The 20,368-nt window shown below is 42.3% G+C and overlaps 1 protein-coding gene across 1 annotated transcript in view; it reads right to left on the bottom strand.

Moving 5' to 3' along the window:
* Positions 1-4,190: 4,190 nt before the first annotated feature.
* The window catches only part of LOC142193686 (Krueppel-like factor 15), a 30,003-nt gene continuing 13,825 nt past the window's right edge, over positions 4,191-20,368 (bottom strand). The window contains exons 2-3 of the mRNA XM_075262678.1: positions 9,001-10,057; positions 4,191-4,781 (exon numbers count right to left, since the gene is read on the bottom strand). Of these exons, the coding sequence (XP_075118779.1) occupies positions 4,607-4,781; positions 9,001-9,944 (1,119 nt within the window). The 5' untranslated portion in view covers positions 9,945-10,057 and the 3' untranslated portion in view covers positions 4,191-4,606. The remainder of the gene's footprint in view (positions 4,782-9,000; positions 10,058-20,368) is intronic.

Raw genomic sequence — 20,368 nt, forward strand, 5'->3', positions numbered from 1 at the left:
GCACCACACCTGTCTACAGGTTGTTAGTGGTACTGAAGCTAACAGTGCATCGGGGCAGTGTCCTGGGGCAGATCTTTATCTCACTCAACACCCCTCCCAAACTAAAGGAAGATCTTGCTGCGATGCTCAGCCGCTCCAGAACATTCCTCCGATGCACCCTTAGTTCATTTGTATAGGAATAAGAAGCAGGGTTGGTGGTTGTTGTTGTTTTTTTTTTTAGACAAAGCACTATAACGGTACAGGGGCTTGGATTAATAACATTTTTTGGTGCTGACAGACTCCCTTTAATAAAGGCAATACCTTTCTGCTACAAAATAGCAGAATCTCTTACAACTAGCGTAAACTTAAAACTGGAAGTGTCAGTGTGTGAAAATGAATATTCTATTAAACCCTCTGTGTTCCAGCACTCATAACTTTCTACAATTCTCCTCAGGGTAGCTCTATGAGACCCTATATATTGTTGATACATATACAGTGTATTGAATCATTTTTTTTATTTATTTTTATGACATACACAGACCAGTATAAATAATGTCATCACTAATCATTGTGACCCTAAAATAACATCAATACCAAATTTAAAATTATTTTTCAGTACTTTTGCAAAACATTTAGATTTTTTTTTTTGTTAACGTGGTTGTGTGAGGGCTTGAGATATATATATATATATATATATATATATATATATATATTCTTGAGCGGCTTCGCGTTTCTAACATGTGAGATGAACAGAGAACAGCAGTTCTGTTGTGTTATGGGCTTATCACACAGGATAAATAACATCCCAATTTTACTTTATGGGTCATTACAGACACTGATTATACGATTTTTTTTTCCATTTTTGACTTTTTTTTCTTTTTTTTTTAACAAAATGAAGGGGGAAGAGGGAAGAAGTCTTTTTACTTTTCCCTTAAAACTACTTAGGTGCCATGGTTAACATTGAATACAGCATCTAAGGAGTTAAATGGCCAGGCTGTGGGGGCAGCAAACAGCCTAACTAGGCACAAAATCATGCTAAAAGTAAGACCCCCAATATCCTCACAGAACATCCCCCAATATCCTCACAGAAGTATGCTCTCTGATGGGAAGGGTGGGAAAAGGGGGTGATATAATGACCGTTATAATGAGTTCGTGGTACCTACACCTTCCTGAAGTCACAGGGAAAAAAAGAATAAGAATCCATTCCACCTTCCTTGCATGCTGTCTGTAGTATGTGCTCTCCTGCACACAGGCTGAAGTGAGACCCCCAGTGCAGGCAGCTCCCACTTCAGCCAGTGCTAGCTATGGTTCTCATCAAACTACAGGTGGGATTCTTTGCTTCAAAATCAGACAGAAATCACATTTCTAACCCTGTGAGGCCTGGCTCACATCTGAATTCGGTATTCCGTTCGGGGGGCGGAGGAGGGTCCCCAAGTGGACTCCCCAAATTGAATACCAAACACATAACAAGCGGTGAGCACACACATGGTCTCTGCGGAGTTATGCGGAGACAACAGTACTTCATGAACTAGTCTCCTCTCCGCATTACTCGTGCGGAGACCGCACTGAAACACACAGATCCCATTATAGTCTATGGGGTCCGTGTGCTTTCATAAGCTCACCGCTTGTCATGTGTTTGGTATTCCTCAAGCGGACTCCCCGAACTGAATACTGAACGCAGAAGTGAACCAGGCCTGACTCCAGCACTATACCCTGTGAGGCTACTTTTCCCTCTGCAGTTTCACTGCCCGACTTCTGTATAAACTGTTAGGTACTTTGGGCTGTAGAGGGGGAGGGGGTTAAGGAAATGCAATTAAATAAAGTTTAATAATTAAGTACAATATTTTAAAATAATATTTCCTGTTATTGTTGCCACCAAATAGGGGCACGTCAGCGCGTTAATGAAACAGTTACACTATCTCAGTGATCGGCTGGCACAGGAAAATGAACTACTGTGGTAGTGGCTAAATATATATTAAAGAGGGAGCCCACAACAGATACCCTCACGCTTTTAGATCACAAAAGAGAGCTGAAATGGTTAAAATTAAGCCCCCATTTAAAGCTAGTAAAAGGAATAAGTACTGCGTGTCATTTCCCAAAAACATGGTAAATATATTTAAATTCCACATAAGGCTTCCCCTTTGGGGTTCTTGAGAACATGCCATCTTGTAGAACATACCACTTTACAGCTGGGAACCTACTGAAACATCCCCTTTAAGTGCAGTTTGCCCAGTATGCCCAACTAACAAGAGGCAACATTGTTCAGACATAGCTTAGTGCATAGGGCAACTATATAACAATGTCATGAATTTGGCATTTCAAAACAATGCCACTTTTTTTTTTTTTTTGAACCAACAACATATCCCCTTTGTTCCATTACCACATAATTTAGTGGTAATAACTTAACGTAATACGTTTAACGAGTAAGTGCCAATAGAAGTGTTGAAGTATTTTCTGGAAGCTATGCTGCACTATGCACGATCAAGCTCACAGAACAGACTGGAAATGCGTTACCCGTAACAGAAGTGCCAATGAAAGAGTGTGTGTGTGTGTGTGTATATATATATATATATATATATATATATATATATATATATATATATATATATATATATTAATGTTCAAACTCCCTATGCATGAAACAAATACAAATGTTCCCTCCCTGGTCCTCAGGGAAAAACCCAATATTTAAACTGGATACACTGAAAATGACGCAATTCGGGCTACCTTATTTGAGGTGGGGAAAGGGGGAACTCTGAGGAGTATTAGACACCCTTTGGAAGACTGATTATTTTCTAAGACCTAAATCCCCCAAAAAAGGCAAAACCCCAGCACTGACACCCAAGGAGTATGCAGCGCCACTGCAGTATTCTGTCTACTGTCCGAACTGTACAACATATCAGTAGGGACATTATGGAAGACAAAACCTAAAGTCCTCATGTTTTATATACACTGAGCTTCAGGCAACATTCATAGATATATGGACAATAGTTTGTAACTTGTTTTTCGCATACAATGATCTGATACTGTAGATCCTGTGTCAGTCAACTAACAGGAGACTTGTAGAATTATTCAAGGAGATCTGAGGAACAAAGTTACATAAGTTTAACATTGAACTCAGTCATGGTACAAAAACACTGTATTATTAGATTTGGTTTTCATAGTGGATGGAATTCAGCTTGTCCTGATAGTAATACTTGAACATTATATACATGGAATAGACATGGAACGCAAATACCTGAAGAAGACCTGTTACAATGGGAGGACTTCATTCTATAGTCACAAATATGACCCATTGCTGCCCCTCAATGTGCAGATCTAGACATTGGGGTGTTCAGATGTTATCAAACCTTAATGTGTCACTTTATCTGAACACAAAGGGACGTGCTTAATAGAGAGGGCACAACTGTCTGTATGGTTAAGGATCAATCTACATGTTGCGGATTTATACCAATTTTGCATTGATTTTTGAAAAAAATCTGACATGTGGTTCACATCTGCGTTCGGTATTATGTTTGGAATACCAAACGCATTAAAAAGCGATGAATGAAAGCACACAGACCCCATAGACTATAATGGGGTCCATGTGTTTTCCGCACAGTGTCCGCACGAATCATGAGGAGTGAAAAGTAGTTCTTGAAGTACTTTTCTCTCCGCAAGATTCATGCGGACAACACACGGATCCCATTATAATTTACTTCATTCCCCATCGCTTTTTAATGTGTTCAGTATTGCCTTCGGGAAAAATCCCCAAGCCGACTTCCCGAACAGAATAGCGAATGCAGATGTGAACCAGGCCTTACCCATACAAGGGAAGATCTATAGTACCATCCAGACATATTCCATTGATAAAAGAAGCTATCCCACTATGACAGACCTTATTTAAGATTGTAGATAAGTAACAAGATTGAAATTATACTGTAGCAGTAAGGACATCTCCTTCACATGGGAAAAAAAGAAAAATTTAGTGTTACAACTTTTAAAGTGAAACTTTTTGTAACAGATTCCAGTGTGTATGGTGCAGCCGCTGGGTTGAAACAGTATACAGAGGCAAGTGTATGTTATCGTATACAGTATTGTGTATTGTAAGTGCGCAGGCATACATTGTACACACATTCTCTTATGTGATAACTTGATGCCCATCTTAATAATGAAGAAAAAAAATGAATGCAACAGCTGCTTTCACAAAACAGTGTCATAAAAGTAACAGCCTCTAAAATGTGTAAAATCTGTACAAAATTACAGATGCTTATGGCATTGTATATGAACAGACTACTTGGCAAGGTCTGTAAGTTAACCCATCAAAACAAGTAACAGTCAAACGAGAGAGGTAGGGCCATATTCACAGGGACTCATTGCAAAAGCCTCTATCCATAGATAAACTAGTGAATAGATGCAGAAATCGAAAACAGCCAAGTAAAACATAGCACAGCGACTTGGCTGGAAGTTATCGCCACAATCTGTGGGACTGAAAAAGAAATCACTTGTAGGCCCATATGATTCGGCATGGGTTCATCCAGTTTTTCCCACTGGTGTGTTACTCCATTCCTTCTTGAAGTTCACATCATAGACTAAGGGTTTGTTTTTTTTAAAGCAGCAACTTATTTCACTCTGACCAGCTAGAAGGTTAAGTGCTGGCTCGCGGTGTCCGACATCCACCAACTCTCTGACTTCGATGTATCTTCATGTGTTTGGACAGATGGTCACTGCGAGCAAACTTCTTGTCACACACTGTACACTGGTACGGCTTTACTCCCGAATGGGATCTCTTGTGCCTTGACAGCTCATCAGACCGAGAAAACCTAGAGACAAACAGAATGCTCAATAGCCTATCATTTCATAACAATCCTCCATGGATACATGTAGCCCACTAACACTGCACATCTCAACATTTACAGGTCTACACCTTTCTACCAATGCTAAACCTTGCTCAGGTTTACTTTTATTCATAACTGCAGTATAAACAATATTACAGAAGCACCTTAAGAAATGCCATCAACTGAAGATCAGTGGAGTCCAACACCCAAGACTCCCGTGGATCAGCTGGGGTGCCACTTCACTGTCCATGTCACATAGTCCGTTTGCCTCGGTCCCATTCATGAAAATAAACTGAACTGCGATACCAGGGCCAGCCACTACACAAACGTAAAGCTGTGAAGAAGCCGGAGTGCTCAACCAAACTCTGCAGCTGATTGGTGGGTGCGCCAGGTGTCAAACAACCCTCTGAAATTCAAGGATAGGTCATCAACAAAGCCTGGAAAAACCCTTTAAAGCTAGATATTTACATAACTTCCTCTCATGGTCTATACATACTGTGTTTGTGGTGTTCATTTGGCTGTATGTGCTAGAATTTTTGGCATCCATTGGAATGGCGCAGTTTGTTGTGCTATTCCATACAGAGTCAGTAACAAAGCCCTTGCATGCTCAAACAATATTATATGTCAGTAGTATATGCTGGAAAGTCTCCTGACATATACCGCTCACGTACGAGGCAAATATGGTGTAATAGATCATTATTTATTACTGCAGCCTAGACTCTGAATACACCAACCCAGATCACACTTTTTCCTAGAAAGATATCACCTTTATAAAACAGTGGAAGTCTGCACAACCTTAGTACGGGTAGGGGGCCACACGGTGGCTCAGAGTTAGCACTGCAGCCTTGCAGCGTTTGAATCCTGGTGTTCAAATCCCGCCAAGGGCAAAAAAAACCATCTGTAAGGAATTTGTAGGTTCTCCTCATGTTTGCATGGATTTCCATCCCATGTTCCCATACTGAGGGAAAAATGTACATTGTGAGCTCTATATGGGGCTCACAATCTACATATATTATATATACATATATAGATAGACATAAAAAACACACCTTACTACAAGTGAAGAGATTGTGATGCAAAGTCTTAAATTCAAGATAAAATCATAAAAGCCAGAAGTTTCTCTACTTTGTTGTGACTAAATACCACAATAAAATGAGAAACCAAAATGCAAAAGATCACTTTATACCTGGTTCACATCTGTGTTTGGTATTCCATTCGGGTAATCTGCTTGGGGACCCCCCAAACGGAATACCAAACGCATTGACAAGCGGTGAGCAATGAAAGCACATGGACACCATAGACTACAATGGGGTCTGTATGCTTTCCGCATGAATCATGCAGAGAGGAAAGTAATTAATGAAGTATTTACCTCTCTGCATGTTCCGCGTGGAAAACACACGGACCCCATTATAGTCTATGGGGTCCATGTGCTTTCATTGCTCACCACTTGCCAATGCATTCGGTATTCCATTCAGGGGGTCCCCATGCGGACTACCGAACGGAATACTGAACGCAGATGTGAACCAGCCCTAAGCAAAAATGCTCAGCATGGAAAAACAAACAACTTCAAAGAATGATCGTTTAAAAAAAATATAACAGACATATAAAATCAAACAAACAATCTTTTGTAACACTTGAGGTGAGGACATGGGCTTTAATTTACGGTAAATATAAAGCACAAAACATACTGTGTCTTTATCAGACAACTTTGGGAGTGTCTGCACCCTAGGACTTTATAATAGGGTTCACCAGGTGTCCGCTGTTTTTATATTGAAACTATTCGGCACTTTTCTCTCTGCCGATTTCTGCGGTGGAGTCTCCAACACTTTTTGCAAATACAATTACATATTTTGCGGGGCTTTTAAGACTTTCTCTAACCATGTTACAGTCTATTATCTTCATAGGTTGTAAAATAGATAAGGGTATTTTTGCGAGAACTTTTCATGGTCGAGTACTTGTCAGAAATCTAGTCACGAGTTCCTTATTGCGGACAGTTTATTTTCTTGTGCACATGGGATCCCTGTCTGAGAACCCAGCCACAATAAGGAAACCATTGCTGGTTTTTTGATGATTGTCAGACCATAGAAACTTCCAGAATTCATGGTACTATCCACAGGAAACCAATCATAAGACTTTCACCACTAAGTTGGTTAGAGAAAACCTTTAAAATGCTCAATTTTTAATTATTTATATTTGCAAATATGTTTAGCTTGTAATAACTACAAATTTAAATAGGGTTATGTTTAGGAAATTTTTTGATGTTACCCTTTGAGGTTGAGGTTACATGCTTGAAAGGGAATGGGAAAGCCAACTTTGCTGTAGGCTACAGGTTCTATGGTGGGGATGGACTGCACCTCAATGGGGAGGGGGGGGGAGGTAGGGTAACAGATGTAGAGGTCAAGATGGTGTACATATGGAAAGAGGGCTAAATACTTTATTCGGGGGAGGGGGGAGTTAGAATAGTCAGCAGGCAGTGGAAGAGTAGGGATAAAGATAAACCCATAAAATGCATGTAAAATGACAAGAACATAGTAATGCCTCTATACAAATTACTGGTACAGCCACAAAGACTATTGTGTGCAATATTGGGCCCCAGCTTACAAGGACATAACTGAAATAGAGAAAGTGCAGAGAAGGGCAACCAAAATTATTAAAGGGGCTCTATCACCTGGAAAAGTCATTTTTAACTAATCACATCCTTGCACAGGCTTTAGAAATGCTATTCCACATCTATCTTTAGTATGTAGATTGGCTCAGTGGTTTCTGAATAAGTCTGTTTTTATTCATATGCTAGTGAGCCTCCAGCCGGCACAGGAAGTTCCCAGCAGCCTCCTCTCTCCCATTATCTTCTATGTGTGTGCAAACAGGAATCTGAGTCATCAGCAGCAGCCTCCTATAGGAAACAATAGGAGAGGAGTGCACCATGTATCGTGCACCAGTCTAATTAGTATATGAATAAAAACGGACTTATTCAGAAACCACTGAGGCAATCTACATGCTAAAGGTAGGTGTGAAATAGCATTTCTAAAGGCTATGCAAGGATGTGATTAGCTAAAAATGACTTTTCCCGATGATAGAGCCCCTTTAAGGAATGAGTGGATGGAAGTACAATGATAGATTGAATAATTAACCCCAAGTATATCAGTTTAGAAAAGAGATGTTTATAGGGAAGCCTAATAACAATGTACAAATACATGAAGGGACAACACAAAGAACTTTCCAAGGATCTTTTTACTCCTAGGCCAGTGACATTGACAAGAGGACATCCTCTACGTCTGGAGGAGGGAAAGTGTCACCAGAAACATAGAAGGGGATTCTTCACAGTAAGAACAACGAGGCTCTGGAACTCTCTGCCCCAGGAAGTGGTGATGGTGGATTTATTGTGCAAGCTCAGAGAGTGCCTGGATGCCTTTCTCAAAGAGAACAATATTACGGGTTATGGGTTCTAGGTTTTCTTAAAGACTGACTGACTGCCAGATTGGAGTCGAGAAGGAATTTTTTTTCCCTGACATGGGGCAATTGGCATGAGCCTCATGGGGTTTTTTGCCTTTCTTTGAATAAACACTGTAGGGATTGTAGGGTTATAGGTTGGACTTGATGGACTGATGTCTTCATTCAACCTCATCTACTAGAGTACATATCTATGAAATATAAAAGAAAACCTTACACTCCTTTCTGCTGTAACCACTCAAAGCCTTGCCTCAAAACTGCAGCAAAACAAAAGCTTTTGGCCTGATTTGGCCTCAGTCCGTCGGGGTTTATCATTATTTTGTCAATAGTCCTCCTATTCATCAAGAGTAAGAGGGTTTTTCAACTGCAAATATATATATATATATATATATATATATATATATATATATATATATATATATATTTAAATGCCCTTACTACAGTGTCAAGTAGAGAACCACTGCAAAGTTAACATGGGGTAAATATGTGTTTACCCACCACCACCACTGTTTGTGCATACATAAGGAAAATGTTTGTTTTTGTACCGTGTTAGCCAGTGGGTATGAAATATAAAACACATAATGCATACATAGTGTACTCGTATTCTATAGGAAGGGCTGGTGGCACATATAGGTTTGGGTGATAGGAGGAAAAAAAAAAAAAAACAGAATAGGGTCATACACTGGATCTTTACAGACTTTGACCAAAATAAGTTACAATATACATTTTATTTGCACTTGTAAGGCTTTCTTACCTCCATCCACACTCTGGCCATGTGCAGACATAAGGCTTCTCCCCTGTATGGCGCCGAAAGTGGGCTTTAAGATGCGAGCTTTTGGTGTACATCTTGTTACAGCCAGGGTGACTGCACTTATGTACTCGGATCACAGCTGGAGCACCCTTTTGGATTTTTTGCTGCCCGTCACTAACAAATACACCTCCTAATGTCAATGGTCGGACAGCCACTGGTAAAGGAGCAATTCTAACGTACTTTTGGTCCCCAGGTGAAGTCGGCCCTGGGACTGGAGCCAGCGCCAGGTTTTGGCCTTGTACACTGATGACAAGTTGTGTGAGACGGACACCACCTGTAGAGCTCTGTGCCAAAGAAGCAGCACCAGGCACAGGTTGGATTTGGAGGATGACGGGAATACTGCCCGTTGTGGAAGGTGGACTGGCTGAAGTATCAGGAGTTAGTGGAGTTGAAACATTCTCAGTTGGTTGTGTAGTTTCAGTGTCTGAAGTTTGCTCATTGCAATTCTGACCACGTGTTCCAGGCACAGGCTGCTTGTCAGCCAGCTCTTCTCGGAGAAAATCCATATTATCTATTAAAAACTCCTCAATATCTTCGAGTGTAGGGCTGAAGTCCCCAGAAATCTGGGCACAAAAATCTGGCAATTTTAACTGTGCCATAGGGGTAGCCTCCTTTGGATCCTCTATAGCTTTTACCAATTGAGATAAAATGAGTCCTTCCACTTCTTTAAGGCCACCCTCATCTACACCTTTGTTCTGTATAGACACAGTATGGTTATCAAGCTGTTCTGCCACAGAAGGAGAGGAAGGACTGGCATCATCCTGCAGAAGGTTGAGCACCGATACATCTCCAGAATGTGGTATAGTCATGTTTTGCCCACACGGAGAAGTGGCATTAGAGAGAAGATCCGAGGCAGAGAGTGGCTCACTGCAGATTAGAGAGACCATTTTCCAGGCAGATTATCCCCCAAACCCCTAATCAAGTTGGGGTGGGGGATGGTCAAAAAAAAAAAAAAAAAAAAAGCTGTAAATTTTCTTTAACCGTGATGGTGTTCAGTGATCTGTAGACAAATAAAAACTCATTAGACTGAAAGTGTTATTATAAATACAAAAATGTCTCATCTTTACCATCTTTACCAGTGCCCAGTGCAACAGCAGTCTAGCAGTCAAGTTCTATTCGAAACGGCAGTTTCGAATAGCACGCACCCATAGGACTGAATGGAAGCGGCCGGCATGCAGACTTTGCATGCTGCTTAACCCCCTGCGTGCCGGCTGTGTCCATTCATTCCTATGGGTGCATGCTATTCGAAACGGGAGCTTCGAATAGAACTCACTCATCTCTAGACTCTTTACAACATGCACCAGAACATGACATCATACCACACAAATTAACACATGCTTAAAGTCCATGCCTAGCTTTGCAATAATATGTTCAAATACAGCTAATACAGAAAAAAAGCAATTTTGCAAAAAAAAAGTGCTAAAAACAAAAAAAACTTTCTACTATCGAATCTCCAGGCTAGCAGACTACAAGCAAAGTTTTTTCATACCCATGTCACTTCTTCTTACTATAAACCTAACAAATATGTATTAGCAAGATGTGAGATTTATTGGAATATGATTGCAATATCAGACTGCTTATGATTTGATTAAGTTAGCAGGTTACCCTGGAGACACGCAGGCCCTCATAAGACCTTTATGACATTTTCAATTTTATTGGCAATGATACATCATTTTATTTTAGGGCTATAAATAAATGGTTGCTAAAGTGAACATAGCCTTTAACCCTTTCAAGGCCAAGGATCTATGTAAACACATTAGGTTATCTAAGGCAGTGATTTTCAACCAGTGTGCCGCGGCACACTAGTGTGCCGTGACACATGGTCAGGTGTGCCGCGGGGAAAGTTCCCCAGACGCGTGCTAAGATTGGCACGGGAGACCTATTTTGCTGGCACAGCAGCCAGTCCCCGTGTAAATGTAGACGGAGCGTCCCTTCACTGCTCTGCTAGAGCTGAGGTGTAGGACACGCCCCCTTCTCTCCCTGCCCACCAATCAGAGGTGAGCCTCTCACTGCACAGGATAAGGGCTCCTTGGACCTGCTGTTACACGTGAGGAGGAGCTCCTGCCGTCTGCAGCCCTGAATAGGAGAGGAGGAGAGGAAGCTGAACAAAGTGAAAGTAAAAGAAAACACCAGGTTAGTAACTATTCTCATTAATGTCAGGCATTTGGGGTTATTACTTTAGTTTTAGTAACTCCATGTGCCTCACATTAATAGCAATTAACCCCATCATGTCCCTCATATTAACTCCTGTGTGGCTCACATAAGAGTTAATAACATGTGTGACATATGGGGGTACTATATAATGAAGATATTTACTTAATTATCACCTCCATATGTCTCACATATCAGTATCCCTTATGTAAAGCACACAGGGGGTTAATGTGAGGGACAGGATGGGGTTCACTGCTATTAATATGAGGCACATTGAGTTGTAACCTGTAATATACATGACCAGACTTTTTATACACAACTGTGGATAAGAGTACAGACCTATACATTTCTAAGGACCCATATATACAGCCATTCTTTTTGTGGCTGTGTATCTGGGCCAAATTGAAGAGCTGAAAATTATAGAGCAGGTCCTATATCTGTCCTATACTACCCTATATCTGTCCTATACCTACCCTATATCTGTCCTATACATACCCTATATCTGTCTGCATTTGTGGCCCTGTCAATTAATTTTTAATGTTTATATCAGTGAAAACCACATGCGTGCCACTTGTATGCAGAAGGCGTAAGGCTGAGGCCCCACGTTGCATAAACGCAGCGTTTTTGTTGCAGATTTTGCGGCAGTTTATTTCAACCAAAGAATCAACCATTTAGAATCTATATTATTAACTACACTCACCGGCCACTTTATTAGGTACACCTGTCCAACTGCTCGTTAACACTTAATTTCTAATCAGCCAATCACACGGCGGCAACTCAGTGCATTTAGGCATGTAGACATGGTCAAGACAATCTCCTGCAGTTCAAACCGAGCATCAGTATGGGGAAGAAAGGTGATTTGAGTGCCTTTGAACGTGGCATGGTTGTTGGTGCCAGAAGGGCTGGTCTGAGTATTTCAGAAACTGCTGATCTACTGGGATTTTCACGCACAACCATCTCTAGGGTTTACAGAGAATGGTCCGAAAAAGAAAAAACATCCAGTGAGCGGCAGTTCTGTGGGTGGAAATGCGTTGTTGATGCCAGAGGTCAGAGGAGAATGGCCAGACTGGTTCGAGCTGATAGAAAGGCAACAGTGACTCAAATAGCCACCCGTTACAACCAAGGTAGCCAGAAGAGCATCTCTGAACGCACAGTACGTCGAACTTTGAGGCAGATGGGCTACAGCAGCAGAAGACCACACCGGGTGCCACTCCTTTCAGCTAAGAACAGGAAACTGAGGCTACAATTTGCACAAGCTCATCGAAATTGGACAATTGAAGATTGGAAAAACGTTGCCTGGTCTGATGATTCTCGATTTCTGCTGCGACATTCGGATGGTAGGGTCAGAATTTGGCGTCAACAACATGAAAGCATGGATCCATCCTGCCTTGTATCAACGGTTCAGGCTGGTGGTGGTGGTGTCATGGTGTGGGGAATATTTTCTTGGCACTCTTTGGGCCCCTTGGTACCAATTGAGCATCGTTGCAACGCCAAAGCCTACCTGAGTATTGTTGCTGACCATGTCCATCCCTTTATGACCACAATGTACCCAACATCTGATGGCTACTTTCAGTAGGATAATGCGCCATGTCATAAAGCTGGAATCATCTCAGACTGGTTTCTTGAACATGACAATGAGTTCACTGTACTCCAATGGCCTCCACAGTCACCAGATCTCAATCCAATAGAGCATCTTTGGGATGTGGTGGAACGGGAGATTCGCATCATGGATGTGCAGCCGACAAATCTGCGGCAACTGTGTGATGCCATCATGTCAATATGGACCAAAATCTCTGAGGAATGCTTCCAGCACCTTGTTGAATCTATGCCACGAAGAATTGAGGCAGTTCTGAAGGCAAAAGGGGGTCCAACCCGTTACTAGCATGGTGTACCTAATAAAGTGGCCGGTGAGTGTACATGTATAATATGTACTGTTTTAGTGTCATTTTGTGCCATTTTGGTTGGTGGTGTGCCCCGGGATTTTTTTAAGTGTAAAAAGTGTGCCGCGGCTCAAAAAAGGTTGAAAATCACTGATCTACGGGGTAGAGCAGGGGTAGGGAACGTACGGCTCTCCAGCTGTTGCAAAACTACAACTCCCATCATGCATACTTACTCTGCTGTTCTTGGAACTCCCATGGAAGTGAGTGGAGCATGATGGGAGTTGTAGTTTCACAGCAGCTGGAGAGCCAAAGGTTCCCTATCCCTGGGGTAGAGCCTAAACTTGTGCATCTCAGGCCCTGCTTTCCATGGATTTTAAGCCACAAGTATGACTTTGCAGCGCATTTATTAGGTAAATTTCACATTTCCACCATTTAGTCTGTTGTTTTGATCTGTCATAGAATCAGAACAGCAGAATGAAAAAGTAATACAATTGTGGATGCAGATGGTGCACATTCTGTCTGCATCCGCAATCGACTTTAACGTTAAAAACAAGACGGAAGCTTTTTTTGGTTTTGTTTACTCACTTGTCAAATGTAAAAGAAAGTCCTGCTTGCATGAAGAAGCCTGTAATTATAACGTTATGGGATTTTTACAATATACCAGCTGTCTACTTCCAGAAAAGACACAGGCCTGGGGATATCATTTTTATTTTATATATTCGAGTTCTATTTCTGCTTTTTAAAAATGTCTGAACATTGAAAGGGTCAATTCTTGGGGGGGGGGGGGGGTGTCACAGATCATTCAATTCACTTATATTTCTAACAGCTGTTTGGACTAATTTACGGTTTGATACAAGCAACTATATATACATATATGCGTTCATCCAATATGAAGTCAGTAGTTGATGGTTAAAGACAGATGTTACATACATCAGTTGCATGTAATGCAGTCTTTTCAGGGGGCCTCATCCAAGTCCAGTATCTGTTACAAATGCTTCCCTAACACCACAGGGTATATATCATGTTAACAGAAATAAGCCATTGCCAATACTTTGTACTCATTCAGTCAAGCTCTTCTACCTTTATGTGTGTACTGTATTTTCTATAGGATTTCACTAATAATATGTTTAGTCTAGTTAAAGGGACTTGGATTGTCCGAAGGACCACTCCCTAAATATTAACAGATGTCTGTTCACAGAGTCTTTTATCTTTTTCAATAAGTCATATGATCAAAGTGTGACCCTTTCTTTCTAGCATAGGTTGTTATACAAACAGAAGAATTGCCTTTGCTGCCTGTAGATATTACTGAGGGGGCATTCACACTTACGCCCGGTGTCTGCCCTGTGTCACTGTCACTCTGCCGGGTTTCTGTACTCAGCCCCGAGAAACTGGACTGGAAACGGTCAGCTTTAAAACCCATTCATTTGAATGGGTTTGTAAAGGTGACCACGGGATCCGCCTGCAGCCTCTCTGCGGGTAAACAGTTTTTTGGTTTTTTTTTGGCTGGACACAAAGTCGTACATGGAGGATTTTCTGTCTGGCCAAAAAAACTGTTTCCTCGCAGGCGGACACCCACGGTCACCTTTCAAATTAATGAGTTTTAAAGCTGACCTACGGAAAGCCGTCCCCGGTCCAGTTTCTCGGGGCTGAGGACGGAAACCTGACAGAGAGGCACAGCGTGGACACCGGGCGCAAGTGTGAACGCCCCCTGAGCGGTACCATGTTGTCTCAGACTCATCAAAAAAGAAACAAGACAAAAAAATAAAATAAATCACACCCATTATCTTTTCCTCTACCCCATCTGTGAAAATTCCCTCTACATATCCTGCTCCCTAGAGCCCCCCTCCCCCCACTGCCCATATCCCCCCTCTCTCAGTCAGGTCACCATGCACCCATTTCCTTCCACAGTGTTATCAGTAGCGCTTGGTGCAGCTTTACAAGGACTTTTGGAGACATCTGCATAGTCTAAGCTCAAAAAAGGTCAACTTTAGTATTAGCTCGGCAGCGTTTTGCAGAAACCGGAAATTTACTACACATGAACAGATACTAGACATTGGTGACAGCATCAGCATATGATGAATTTACTTTTAGGACTATCTTGCTATTCAAAAATAAGCAAAAATACAGGGATGTCACAGCAGAAAACTTTTAACTAGCCCCACTTTATATATAAACGTATTCATGTTCTCATGGGTGCTCACTTGGCTACAGGTAATTTTTTTTGCCACAAAGTCAGGCAACAAAAAAAGTTAGCCAGAAGCGTCTTATGATGCATCAGGTTTATCATGAATCCTGGAATTTGCCTTACACAAACCGTATTTTCTGGACTGAAAAATTGTGTGTGCTGCGGGCCTTACAAGGTTTATAAATCTGATCCATTGTGTTTTCATATGTAAATGTGTATTTATATGTTGACAGAGGAACGCAGACAAGGATAACGCTTCAGAGGGTGCAAAATGTACTAGAAGAGCACCAAAACGTCCCGCCATACAATAGTGTGTATCTATCCTTCATGGGCCAAGACCAGGACCAACTCCTAATCCAGCAGACTAAATCTGGTCATACACATTAAAAGTTTGCCAAACCCCGCTAGCAATCAAAGATGTACGGAAACGTGGAATAAGAATCGCAGTCGCAGCATGCACTTATATTTTCTGTTTTGCACCCATGCAAGCGTGCAGTCTGTGTTTACATCGGACTGTATGTGTTTTTTAAGAACTGTGTGTGACCTTAGCCAATAGATAACGTCTTGACAAGAAGTGACAGGAGGTTGTGGGTTGACACTAGACGATCAGATAAATAAAAATGAATAAAACTTACCATGCTAAATACTGCATTCTATTCAGAAACACGTTGCATAACTACATTATAGAATTTGCTACGTCTTTAAGATGATTCAGCTGAACTGAAGTAACCCCCAAACTGAAAGCATTAATACTAGATGACATGTAAGAATCATCTGTTCTGCTGGGTTTGTCAGCCGTCCACCTGCATGGCCTCAGCATGTCAAGAGTTATATTCTAACATCCTGGAAGCTCAGGAAGTGGCTCCAGAAATGTGTGCTCAAGAAACAGCTGCTTAACCCTTGTAATAAAACTCGGAGATTTCATCAGCTGCCCCATAATAACTACAGCACTAGTCACATATGACCACCTTTTGTTTTAGCTTGATCACACGTCCAGGGCAAGGCATTAAACTGTGTCAAACTAAGGGGGCGTTCAAACTTGCCCTTTTTTTTGGCCGGACACAGTCAGACATGCAGAACTATGTGTGAATGGGTTTTAAAACTGACCACCGGGAAGACGTCCCCGATACAGTTTCGCCGGGGCTTAGGACAGAAACCTGACGGTATGATATAGAGTGCACAGGGGCGCAAGTGTGAACGCCCCCTTAGAATATAAAAAGGTCCCTATTCAAGAAAAAATTCCAGACGATCACAATACCGTGGTCATATCACAGCCATTGCTGGACTGACGCCATAAGAGGCTGCTTAAACCATAGCAGAGCCCAATGAGGCCCAGCAAGACATGACTCAAGAGCAGCAGATTACTTGTTGCTGGAGCTCATCACTGCTTTTTTTTAGTTTTCACACCAACATGTAATACGCTAAATAAATCATTTGCATAAGAAAACCATTCCTTCACACAAACACCACATACAGGAGCAGACAGAACATCTCAAAATAGCCAGCAGACATATGTAGGACTGTGGCAAAGTGCCCACTTTATGCTTATGATGAAACTCCGTACACGTTGCAATGCCACACACAAATTGCTCTGTGGGCAGAAATGGCGAGCTTAGTACTGTAGTCCCTATACAGAAAAGTGAACGGTTATTGCTTTTTTTAAATAAACGCAGTATACATTATAAAGTCATTTTGCGGCTTGTTAAAAGCTATACACCTAGCAGAATATGTTTTTATTTCTTAATAAAGTAAAGCACATGCTTTTACTTGTAGCTGTAATATATGATAGAGAGACATTTCAGGTAGAATAATTGTGTGCTTTTCCCTATACAGTGCGTAGGTTTTCAACATTTCTTTTTCTTGGCACTAAAAAGAGTCAGTGTGAACATACCCTTAAAGGGGTTGTCCCGTCACAAGGATCCTATCTATACTGCTTGTAAATGTGGATGTAAGACTTTTCCTAAATACATTGCTTCAGCAAAACTGCTTTGTTTGGCCACTATCTCACTTTATTCATTTTTTTGTGGCCACATCCCTGACCTAGCTGCTCCTGAGTCAAGTGATGTGTCTGCCTGCTCTCAGGGGGGAGGGAGGAGGGGCTAAGTGCACGGGAGCCAGCCTGGAGGGGGAAAGGGGGGGTAGTTTACCCTTTGGGGGACAGGTGAAGCCAGCAACAGCTATGCTTCTGCCCTGCATGAAGACAGCAGCGGCAGAAGCGATGCTGCTATTCCCGGGGGGGGGGGGCGGAGGAGCGGAATAACAGCATCGCTGCTGGCTTCATGCAGGGCAGAAGCATAGAGATGTTGCTGGCTCACCTGTGCCGGCATCTAACTCCCCGGCATCCGATGTAATAGGCGGATGCTGGGGACTGTTAGACGCCGGCACAGGCACATCGCTATGCTTCTGCCCTGCATGAAGACAGCAGCGGCAGAAGCGATGCTGCTATTCCGGGGCGGGAGGGCGGAGGAGCGGAATAACAGCATCGCTTCTGCCGCTGCTGTCTTCATGCAGGGCAGAAGCATAGCGATGTTGCTGGCTTCACCTGTGCCGGCATCTAACTCCCCGGCATCCGATGTAATAGGCGGATGCTGGGGACTGTTAGACGCCGGCACAGGCACATCGCTATGCTTCTGCCCTGCATGAAGACAGCAGCGGCAGAAGCGATGCTGTTCCGCTCCGGGGTCACATGCAAAGCCAAGCGGCGAGATGCTGCCGGCCCAAGCTCATACACCAGTCTAGCCTTCACAATGCTAATACAGACCCGCAGGGTGTCGGGTCTGTATTTGCATTGTGAAGGCTAGACTGGTGTATGAGCGCGCACGCAGGGCCGGCGGCATCTCGCCGCTTGGCTTTGCATATGTGACCCCGCCCACCAATGACGAGACAAAGCCGGAAGACAGAAGATTTTAGAGGAACGAAGATGGGTAAGTATGCGACGTGGGAGTACCCCTTTAAAGCAGATTTTGCTTTTTTTTTTTTTTTTTTTTTTTGAGCCAAAGCCAAGAATGGCTTCTAACAGAATGGGAAATATATAGACTAGGGTTAGGCAACCTTTTTCTTTAATCGGGTATGCAGACTGGTTTCCAGAGTGCCGCGCAATAATTGTAAGTCTGAGGGCCCCTACACTATAGTAATATAGCACAAACCATAACATAGGGGGGCTGCCATACTGCACTCCCAGCCACATGCGTTTACCACTATTTGCCTTGATACATCAGTACTTTCCATTAGAAGTGATGTAAACACATGTGTAACCCATGATTGGTGGTAAATGTATGCCACTGGTAGCAGAGTGAGGTAACACCTGTAGAGCAGTGACACACAATGTACCTGGATGCTACAACCACTCCCGGGTCGCCAGTACCTTCACTTTTCTGTAAGTGACGCTGATTAATTTCAGCCACATTTAATTCCTGGTGCGGTAAAAGCAAAAGCACAGCCAGGAATTAATGGGTGTCAGACTTTCCCCAAAAGTGACCGTACTGGTGCCCAGGGACTGGATTTGTTTCTAGCCGCATCTGGGTACATACTGCGTTATCAACCTAAAAAATTAATGCAGTCAAGTTTTCAGTGTTGAATGCAGGATCAAACAAATGCTCGCTGATGGTAACAGTCACATTGACAGCAATGAGGTAAAATAAAATCCACCCTGTTATCTTAAAATATTCCACAGCTATGTATTGTAATGTATGTATGCTATGTAAAGAAAATCCTGCCACTTTGGCAAATCTTGCCATTTACTTAAAGTTCCCACTTAACTCATCAAAGGAATGTAAAATACAAGTAACTTAAGAGCAAAGAGCTCAGATTACTAAAGTGTAGCCTGCGGTGTGTGCAGAGTCAAGTCTTCATGTGGGTACGTGCACAGACTAAAACCTAGCCGCTAATTTTGACTCAAGCAGGTTTCTTGTAACCGCCATGTGACTAGAGTACAGGCTTCCCCTCATTCACAGCAGCTGCTTACTGGATGGCATATACTACATGACACAGCTCTGTTCTATTATTGGGATAGTCAGGGCAACGAGACTGGATGTGACTCAACAAAATGAGATGACAGACATAAAATGCCAAACAAGAACATTTCATACACTGATCAGCTGGGACATAAAATCCACTGAGAGGTGAAGAGAATGTCATGGATTATCTTATTACAGGGGTTTCTGGAAGTAGATTAGTTGGAAGAAAATTAAAAAAAATAATAAAATAAAATTGGAAATGGGTAAATATAAGGATCTGATTCACTATGAAAAGTTCTAATGACTTGATGTCTGGATCACAACATCTCAAAAATGGCAGGTCTTGTGCAGTTCCCAATATGCAGTGGCAAATACCTGTCGGCAGAAGACGGAAACCCACAAAGCAGAGAATGGGCGCAGGTGTGAACCCGCCCTTAAGGGTAGGAAACCTTTTTTTGTTCAGCGTGCCGATTTAAATTTAAAAAAAAAAAAAAAAAATCAAAGTTGAGGTCCTCGGAGTACCAGGCAATAATCATAAGGCTGACGACACCTACACTAAAGTCACATAGCACAAACCACAACATAGAGGTGCTGTCATACTGCACTCCAAGCCACATGCGCTTACCGCTATTTGCCTGGATACACTTGTACTTTCCCATTACAAGCAAAGTAAGTACATGTGTAACCCACAATTAGTGGTAATGTATGTGACTGGGAGCAGAGTGAGGTAACACTGGTAGGGGGCAACACACAATGTACCTGGAAGCTGCATCCAGTCCCCGGCCGTTAGTAACTTGAGTTTTCTGTAAGTGAAATGCGGATTAATTTCAGCCACTTTTAATTCCTGGCGGTGCAGTAACAGCAAAACCACAGTCAGAAATTAATGAGTGTCACACTTACCCCAAGTGACTGGTGCCTGAGAAGTGGATTTGGCTAGAACTGTACCTAGGTATAGCGTCACCACCCAATAGAATCACACTAAGGCTGAGGCCCCACGTTGCAAAAACTCAGCTTTTTTGTTGAAGATTTTGCTGCAGTTTTTTTTCCCCGTTAAAGCCAAGAATGACTACAAAAGGAATGGGAAATATATAGGAAGCTCTTGTACTTCTATTTTCTGCTCAATCCTCTCCTGGCTTTGG

This window comes from Leptodactylus fuscus, chromosome 2 (assembly GCF_031893055.1).
Source record: "Leptodactylus fuscus isolate aLepFus1 chromosome 2, aLepFus1.hap2, whole genome shotgun sequence".
NCBI lineage: Eukaryota > Metazoa > Chordata > Amphibia > Anura > Leptodactylidae > Leptodactylus > Leptodactylus fuscus.